Source organism: Zosterops lateralis (genome assembly GCF_965231275.1).
Source record: "Zosterops lateralis genome assembly, chromosome: 23".
In the NCBI taxonomy this organism is placed as follows: Eukaryota; Metazoa; Chordata; class Aves; order Passeriformes; family Zosteropidae; genus Zosterops; species Zosterops lateralis.
In genome coordinates this window covers 5,629,354-5,639,095 of record NC_139783.1, presented here as the reverse complement: position 1 = coordinate 5,639,095, position 9,742 = coordinate 5,629,354, and the positions used below count along the sequence as shown (strand labels likewise).

The window sequence follows — 9,742 nt, the reverse complement described above, 5'->3', positions numbered from 1 at the left end:
CCAACATGGCATTTAAATGCAGCACATTTCCAAGTAGATTATACAGGGAGCACAGCGAGGCAGGGGCTGCAAAAATAGGGAAATCCTACGTTTATCTACATCTCTGGATAGCCTGGATGAAAAATTGCACATAGATATTAATCTCTCATTTCAGGTTTGGAAAAATAACACAATTTTCTCTCAGATCTTACTAAACCAGGCAGTGATAGAAATCAGCACAGGGCCCCTTGCAGGCAGCACCAGAATCACTTTTCCAGCCTCCTCAGGGTTGCTCTGAGGTTGCCATCAGAGCCTGCAGATCCAGAGCTGCCCCTGGGCAGTGCCTGAGCTGGGAGGGCTCTGCAGGGCACAGCTGAGCCCCCAGGGCTGGGCTGGGCTCTGGCAGCACTGGCAGGGCCCAGCCCTGGGCACAGGGAAGCAGCTGCAGGCAGGGACAGCTCCAGGCAGCAGAGCCCTGGGCAGGCAGTGGGGGGAAAGTGCCACCAAGCTGTGGGGGGATATTGAAAGTCCTCTCCAAACCAAACTGTCCTATGATTAATTTTTTTACAGATCCCCATGCCAAGACACCACAAATGTCCAACAGCAGCTCCATCAGCCACTTCCTCCTGCTGGCATTGGCAGACACGAGGCAGCTGCAGCTCCTGCACTTCTGCCTCTTCCTGGGCATCTCCCTGGCTGCCCTCCTGGCCAACGGCCTCATCATCACTGCCACAGCCTGCGGCCACCACCTGCACAGCCCCATGTTCTTCTTCCTGCTCCACCTGGCCCTCAGTGACCTGGGCTGCATCTGCACCACTGTCCCCAAAGCCATGCACAATTCCCTCTGGGGCACCAGGAACATCTCCTATGCAGGATGTGCTGCTCAGCTCTTTTTCTCTCTCTTCTTTATCATATCAGAGTTTTATCTCCTGACAATCATGTGCTACGACCGCTACGTGTCCATCTGCAAACCCCTGCACTACGGGACCCTCCTGGGCAGCAGAGCTTGTGCCCACATGGCAGCAGCTGCCTGGGCCAGTGCCTTTCTCAATGCTCTCATGAACACAGCCAATACATTTTCCCTGCCCTTGTGCCATGGCAATACCCTGGGCCAATTCTTCTGTGAAATCCCACACATCCTGAAGCTTTCCTGCTCCAACTCCTACTTTAGAGAACTTGGGCTTCTTGCAGTTTGTGCCTTTTTAGCACTTGGGTGTTTTGTGTTCATTGTTTTCTCCTATGTGCAGATCTTCAGGGTTGTGCTGAGGATTCCCTCTGAGCAGGGACGGCACAAAGCCTTTTCCACCTGCCTCCCTCACCTGGCTGTGGTGTCTCTGTTCCTCAGCACTGCCATGTTTGCCTATCTGAAGCCCCCCTCCATTTCCTCCCCATCCCTGGATGTGGCCCTTTCAGTTCTGTACTCGGTGGTGTCTCCAGCCCTGAACCCCCTCATCTACAGCCTGAGGAACCAGGAGCTCAAGGCTGCAGTGTGGAGAGTGATGACTGGATGTTATCAGAAACACTAAACTCCGGGCCCATTTCTGCAAATCACTTATAATAAAACTCAAATATGATACTTCTTGTTGGTTTGGTTGTGGGGTTTTTTTCCAGTACTTTATATTTTTAATCTTATCCACAAAGAAATGTCGTTGTTTGTACCATTTCTCATTTTGTTTCTCTCCACTTCCCCTGTGGCCAAAAACCGTGTCAATGAGGGACTGCACTCTTGGTGGCTTTAACGAAATTCAAGGATCTCCCAGCCAAGTTTTCTGCAGAGATGCCCCTTTTGTTCCCTTCTGTGCAGCTGCAGCAGCAATGTCTGTGTGCAGAGCTGGGGGCAGATCAGGGCTGGCACAGCAGCTGTGCCCAGGAGCAGCAGCCCTTGGTGCTGCCAGTGCTGCTGCCGTGGCCCTGCCCCACTGCCCTCCTGGCCCTGGTGTTGCTGTAGGGCCTGAGGGCTCTCGGGGCCGGGCACAGGGCTGGGGGTGGCAGTGCCGGGGCTGCAGCAGGGACAGGCCATGGGCACTGCTGGGGCAGCGCTGATGCCTCAGGGCAGGGCCTGGGGGCCCCAGGCTCCTTGCCCAGGCTCTCTCCAGAAGACGCCCAGGCCAATGCTCAGCACAGAAAAGCCCCGGGAGCAGCCCCAGGCTGGCCCTGGGCAGGCTGGGGGCAAACAGCAGGGCTGGGGCTCTGCAAGGGCCCTGGGGGAGACGGGAAGGAGCAGCAGAGCAGGGGCTGATCCATCCCCACTGCGCTGGACACCCCAGGGCAGCATCCCAGAGCGTCCTCATGCACCTGCCAACAACATCCCCCCTGGGCAGCCCTGGCCTCTCCCCCAGCTCACACAGGGGCCACATCCTTGCAGGCACAGACACGGCAGCACTGCCTCAGGAGCCCCTGTTTGCACTGCCCAGAGCAGGCCTCAGCACCCCCATGCTGTTGGTGTGGGGAGATGAACCTGAGGGAGCACAAATGCCATCAGCCCCTGGGGCCAGGAAGGGCTGGGCCACAGCAGGGAAACCACTCAGCTTTGTCGTGGCCTCTCAAGTCACACAGAGAGTTTGTTCCCATCAGCTCCGAGTTTCCTGTGCCTCTGCAGACGTTGTTGCTCAGAGCCAGGGCTGCCTGGCAGCCACCCCCAAACTGCCCTGAACATTTCCTTTGCTTCACCGTGGCTTTCTTTACCCTTTCTGCTACAAATTTCTTCCTCTTGCCCACCCCTGTTCCCTCCCCTGCAAACAGCCCATCCCTGGTTGCCCTTTCCTCTCTGGCCCCACTCTCCATTGCAGTTCCTGAGTTGGCACCATGGGAACGTCCCTTGGGGAGCAGGATCATCCTCCAAGGGCTTCAGGAATTGTCTGCAGGCTCCTGCAGTGCCTGGGGCTGCTCCCTTGCCAGAGGCACCCCAGGCCAGGGGGGCACATCTGGGCTGCTGTGTCTGGCTGTGGGGCTCCTGTTGTGGGCCATGAGGAGGAGCTGCAGAGGCTCTGCAGGACTGACAGGATGGGCTTTGGGGCTCTCAGGAGAAGCTGAGGGACCTGGGCTGCTGCACCTCCTGAAGAGGAGGCCCAGGCCTCATCCTGACACTGCTGCAAGGCTGCTTTCAGAGAATCACACAATCAGCACGGCTGGAAATTACCTTGGACATCATCAAGTCCAAGCTGTGCCCTGACACTGCCTTGTCTCCCCTGAGCCTCCTCTTGTCCAGGAGAAACAAGCCCAGCTCCCTCAGCTGCTCCTCCCAGGACTTGTGTTCCAGAGCCCTCCCCAGCCTTGTTCCCTTCTCTGGACACGCTCCAGCCCCTCCATGTTGTTCCCAAATTGGGGGGCCCAGAACTGGACACAGCACTCGAGGTGCTGCCTCAAGCAGTGCCCAGCACAGGGGAAGAATCTCTGCCCTGCTCCTGCTGGCCACACTGTTCCTGATCCATAGGAGTGCCAGGGCTTGGATGAGGGACATGGTGGGCAGGGCCTGGGGACAAAGTCGAATTCCTGTCAGCCATGAAGGGTGTCTTGGGTTTTCTAACAAAACAAACAAATAAGCAAACAACAGTTTATTCTGTTCCATCTTTTGGAACCTGTCTGGGGAGGTGTTTTTTCTTTATCTGTTTTATCTGCAGGAAGGAGGGTGCAAGTGCCTTTCTGATAACAAGCCAGCTGTTAAAACCGGGTGGGGCATTGATTCTTATCTCTGTTCACCCTCCCATTCCCTCCATGGGGATCTCTTCTGTTAATGGGCCATTACAGCTCAGCAGTGACATTTGAAAAATATTTGGGGGATATTTTTGAATTGTTTTGGTAGCAGTGTGGGGATATTTGAGAATATTTTGGGAATGTTCTTGGTGGTATTTTGGGGACATTTTGAGAAGATTCTGGAAATATTTTAGGAACAATTCAGAGACAAATTAGAAATGTTCTGTGAATATTTTGGGGGGAATTAGGATGTTTGGGGGATAATTTGATGAAGTTGTTGGCATATTTCTGGGACATTTCAGGAATGTTTTGGGAATATCCCAGAAATATTTCGAGAACATTTTGGAGATATTCCAGTGATATTTTGGGGATATTTTGGAGATGCTTTGAGAAGATTCTGGGAATAATATGAGAATATTTCAGGAATATTTCATAAGCAATCCACTCACATTATTGGGACTTTTTGGGGAAGATTATGAGGACATTTTAGAAACACTCCATGAACACTTGTGGGAATTTTTTTGGAACATTTCAAGGGATTTTAGAAACACTACATGCACCTATTTGGGACTATGTTTTGGGAATGTTGCAGGGGATTTTAAGAACATGCCATGCACATTTAAGGAATATTCTGGAGATATCTTGAGGGATTATGGAAATATTCCCCACACATTTTTTGGAAATTTTTTGGAATATTTCCGGAACATTTTAGGCACCCTTCCTGCAGAATTTTGAGAATTTTTTGGGAACATTTCCAGGGAATTTTGTCTCACCTGTCTCCAAATTACCCCAAAATATCCACAAAATTACACAAAAATTACCCCAAATTATCCCCAAAATCTCAGCAAAATTACCTCAGAATTAGACCAATATTAGCTCAAAATAGTCCAAAATATTGCCAAAATTAGCCCAAAATATTCCTCAAACTTACTCAAAAATATTTCCAAAATAACCCCCAAATATCCCCTAAGTTACCCAGGGGAGTCTGGGAGAAGGGAGAAAGGGAGAGGAAGGAAAAAAAATGGGTCGAGAAGTTGCCCAGGGAGATTTTGGGGGGTTCAGAAAGTTCCCAAATGGGTCGGGAATGGCCCAGGGGGGTCCTGGAGCATCCCCAAATGGGTCTGGAGTCTCTAGGGGCCCTCAAATGGGTCTGTGACGGGGTCCCAAGGGGTTCCAGGGAGTTTTTGGGAGTCCCCAAATGGGTCTGGGGTCTCTGAGGGCCCCCAAATGAGTCAGAGGGTGTCCTAAGGGGGTCTCTAAGGAGTTTCAGGGGGTCCCAAAGGGCTCCCCAAATGGGTGTGGGGCAGTCCCAGGTGCCCCCAATGGGTCTGGGGGGTCAGAGGCGTCCCAAATGTGTCTGGGGGATCCAAGGGGAGTCTTGGAGGTCCCCAAGTGTCCCCAAAAGGGTCTGGGGTCCCAAGGAGGTTCTATAAGGGGTCTGGGGGTGTCACAAAGGGGGCCTAGAAGAGTTTGGGGGGGGAGTCCCAAGAGGGTTTTGGGGGGATCCCAGGGCAGTTTTGGGGCTCCCCAAATAGGTCAGGGGGTCCCCAAGTGTCCCCAAAAGAGTCTGGGGTCTCCCAAAGGGATTTCAGGGGCTCCCAGGTGTGTCCCAGGTGTCCCCAAAAGGCTCTGGGGTCTCCCCGCCTTCACCTTGGGTCACCTGGGCAGGGGTTGGGCAGGATCTTTCAATCACTTGCTACACTTGGGACTTGGCCCCTGCTTGACAAAAAGGCTGATGGAGCTCACAGGCTCCTTCCGGAGAGCAGCTGGCCCTGCAGGATTCCTCTGGGCAGGAGAGTTCCTGCAATCACAGGCTTGCTTTTGATAAATATCATGGCCTGGGCATGGAGTTGGCTTTTTCCCTGCAGTGAATTTAATATTCTGTGAGTTTTCCAAAACTCTCTGTCAGAGATGGCTCACTGAAATGATTTCTCTGCTCCCAAGACATGCAAATTACTTTCTTTTGACATTCTTTATCCTTTTCCCTCTCTTTTTTATTCAAGACTTTGGTTTTCACTGTTGAGGTGCAGGCTATCCCAAAATATGCCAGGACTTTGGAGGAGTGGTTTTATGGAGATGATGGCTCTGGGCTGGGAGCCACACTTCCCAGCTCTGGCCTGAACTTTAGTACCTGCTCTACAGAAATCAACGTTTTCCCAAACAGACACCTTGGGTTTGGAGTTCCCCAACTTGAGGCCATCAAATGCTGCTCTTCAGAGCCTGCACATCTTCCCCCTAAAATCAGATGGAGATAAATGGGTCAAATCTTTCCAAGAATCTCTTTCAACACAGCACCTCAAAATAGAAAATCTTCCTTTCCCTAAGAGAATCTATTTCCAACTAATACCTCTTTCCCACAATGAAAATAATCTGATGATCTATAAAAAGCAGTTTTTTGTCCAAAGTATTGCCCTTTAAATTTTATCAGCACTACCACTGATAAGAAAAAGATAAGATAAGAGATAAGAAAAAGTTCAAAAGGAATGACTGTAAATTTGTTGAGTCATCATGGAGTCAAAAGAACTGGAACCAGATTTGGGGTGAACGAATGGGGCATTAAACTTCCAAATAAATTTTTGCTGAAAAACAGACTTTCACCTTAAAATACAATTATTAAAAAAAACCAAACCCAAAACAACAACAACAACAACAACAACAACAACAAAAACTAAAGGAAGGGAAAATTGACAAAATTAAGACCTGCAAAACTATCAATGACTCTGCTGACTGAGCTCTCCATTTGATCTATCCTTTAAGTTATTTTCCCAAAGGATCAGCACAGAGCCTGCCAGCAGCAGTAACCTCCTGTGACACACAAAATTATGTTGCAATCAGCAATTCTTTCAAGGGCTGCAGCCCAAGCACGTCCGTGGTTTCAAAGGAAACAGTGCAATTCAACTACCTACAGGTACTAAACAGAGGTGTGGGGTTTTAATTGTGGGACACCGTGATGGCAGGAATAAGACCTTTCTTACATGAAAGGAGATGGAAAAGGATACTGTTTAAAAAATGCTGATGAGGACTTTGAGAGATCAAGCTCTAAGTGACTGTGGTGTTTGACACCTTGATCAGAGCTATATCCCCTTCAGATAATCTGGAAAATCTTTGAGGCTGATTATGGGCTGTGATAAATTCATCTGAAATACACTGTTCCGACATTTAATACTGATAAAATACTGATAAAAGTCATGTAATGAAAACAGTATTGAAAAAGAAAACTGCAAAATCATCAGAGACAAGCATATGCCTCAGCAGAAAACTGAGAAAGTTCTCAAAGTTAAAAAACCTTTACTGACATGGGAAGAAACAAAAACCAACTTAATTCAATTTTACGCTCTTGAATGGTTCAAATTCAAAATTCAGAGTATGGGTTGGAAAATCAACCAAGAAAGTCTGCTCTGGTCAAACTCCTGGAGTTCAACAAGCACCTAGAGACTTTCAGCAATCCATCCACAGGTTTTGAAAACCAATCCACAGGGACAAGTCTGTTCCAGTGGCTTTGCAGCCTCTGCTGGGAAATCCATGGCCAGCCCCAAGGCCCTACAAGACCCAGTTATCAACCATCTAAAATTCACACCCTCAACTTGAAGCTGCTAATTTCTCCAGAAACTGAGTTCATTTCTCTTCAGTGCATGCACAGATCGTCATGGCAATGAAGCATTAAAGAGAAGAATATCTCCCAAGGACAATCAGACAAGTCAAAGCCACTGCAGAACTCCAAAGTGAGGAAGTGCAGGCTGGTGCCCTGAGCCAGGCTGGCTGCTGCAGGGCTCTGGGACACAATCACAGAACAACTTGGGGCAGGAGGGGCCTCAGGAGGTGCCCCAGCCCAACCTCCAGAGCACGGCAGGGGCAGCTGAGGGATCAGACCAGGCTGCTCAGGGCTTTATCCAGCAGGGCCCTGAGCAACCCCAGGCTTGGAGAGGGCACCACCTCTGTGGGGAGCTGCTGCAGTGCTGAGCTTTCCTTGTGCTCAGCTTCAGGAGCAGCCTGGACTGCTCTGATTTCTATTTATGCCACTTCAGTTACGGCCCCCAAGCCTCCATCTTAAATCTATGGTTCTAAAGAATTCATCTCTTATATGTAAACCACAAAGTTTACATTTGCATTTTAAAATACAGTACTCGACACAGAGTACAAACCTGTACACTGAAGCAGCATATGCCCTCAGTACAGAATAATTTCCTCTTCATACTGCTCCTGGGTCTTGTGGCTGAGCTGACAGACTGCACTGCTGCCAGACTTCCACTCTAGTTGCTCCTCAGGCCACCTCTTTTCTCAAGAAACAGCTGGATGCAAATGCCAAGAGATGAGTCACATTCAAAGTGCTGCAAAGACAAGTGAAGTCATTTAGTAACTTTCAGGTTAAAGAAACAAGAGTCCAGTCCTGTGAAATCTGCCAACCCCTGCTCATGTGCCCAGGAATTCTGAGCTTGTCTCCCCCTGCCCTGCTGGGCCAGCCCCATCCCGCTGCCGCCGTTTCTTCGGCGCTGCCTTGAGGCTTTTTGCTGCTCTGTGACCCCACACTGCCCTGCCCTGCTGGGACATCCCAGCCATTCCAGCTGCCACTGCACAGCTTCTGATCGCATCCACCAGCCCGGGATTTTTTCCATTCTTCCAGCTTGGTGCTCTCAGGGTCCCGAGAGATTGGACTGCCCCGGGCTTTGTGAAACAATACCTCCCAAGGTTCCTGGTTGTGTTTGCTATTAATGCTGTAGTTGTTGTTGTTTGTTTGCCTTGTTATATATACTAGTAAAGAACTGTTCTTCTGAACCTCATCCCTCTGCCTGAAAGCCCCTTTCCTTTTCTAAATTCTAATAATTTGGAGGGAGGGGGTTTGAATTCTCCATTTCTAGGGAGGCCCTGCCCCTCCCCAGCAGATCCCTGTCTTTCAAACAAAGACAGCCTTTCATGTGTCCTCAGTACTCCTAGCATGCATCCTTGTAATTCCTTCAATCTGCTCATTTAGCACAGTCCTGGTGTTCTGTTAGGCCAGGAGACCTGTTAGAAATAACTGTGTAGTTCTTGGCTTTCACACTTATATCTTGGCTTTTGCAAATTATTTTGACACAGTGCAGTTTTTAATCTCTTTTAAACTGCTTTTGATATAGTCTAATTTGTCACCCTTTAGCAGTTAATACCCTAATCCCTGTGGAGATTGCATATTTCAGTGTGATAAATGTATTACAGTTTATGGTATTGCAAAATATTGAAATAGAGTATATTATAAAACTATAAATATATAGTATAAAGACAATATTCATAAACAAATATAAATACAAATATAAACAACAATAGAAATATACAATTTAATAGATTATTTAAATACTAAAAAATTAAAATCTGCTAACTATCTTTGCAGAAGTGACTATGGTTGGGAAATAATGACTGATGCCTGTATTTCTGTAACTGACTGACAATAGTGAAATGGCTAATGTTGATTGAAAGAAAAACATTGGCTAAAATGTCTGGATGATAAGATAACATTGGAAAAAAAAAAAAAAAACAAGGCAAATAACACAGGAAGGGCCATGAGGAATCCACCACCGACCCTTTGGCCATCAATAACTGACAAACCACAGACCAGGTGGCCTTGAGAGGTAATAAAACACAAAAGTCTCAAAATCACATCTGCATTATGACACATATTTAAGGAAGATGAAGTCAGGCGTTGAACTAAGCTAAAGAATTGCCAGAAAATGTGCACACAAAGGAATGTTTAATGGTGTATAGTCTTCATGAATATGCATTTGACCAATAGTCTTGGGTTGCAATGCAAGATGGAACCAAAAGTTTATATTCCATTCACATCTGTTAAAACCAGGTGGGGCAATGTTCTTTATCTCTTTCATGGCCCATCCCTCATAACTACAGGGATTATCTTCTGTTAATGGCCCAGCTGTTAAAACCAGGTGGGGCAGTGTTCTTTATCTCTTCCACACCCCATCCTCCCTCCAGGGGCTTATCTTCTGTTAATGGGCTGCATTGATGTTCACTGCATGACTGATAAAAGTAAACCATCCCATTGGGAGATGTTCCACCCACAGGGAGGAGCCAAGCATTCCTACCT

The 9,742-nt window shown here is 48.3% G+C and overlaps 1 protein-coding gene across 1 annotated transcript; it reads left to right on the top strand.

The window, feature by feature from the left end:
• Positions 1-740: 740 nt before the first annotated feature.
• Positions 741-1,505, top strand: LOC310918425 (olfactory receptor 14J1-like; the record flags this gene model as incomplete). Its single annotated transcript, XM_083877285.1, has 1 exon — positions 741-1,505. One exon carries the CDS (start codon positions 741-743, stop codon positions 1,503-1,505), a length of 765 nt encoding a protein of 254 aa, XP_083733411.1.
• Positions 1,506-9,742: the final 8,237 nt, after the last annotated feature.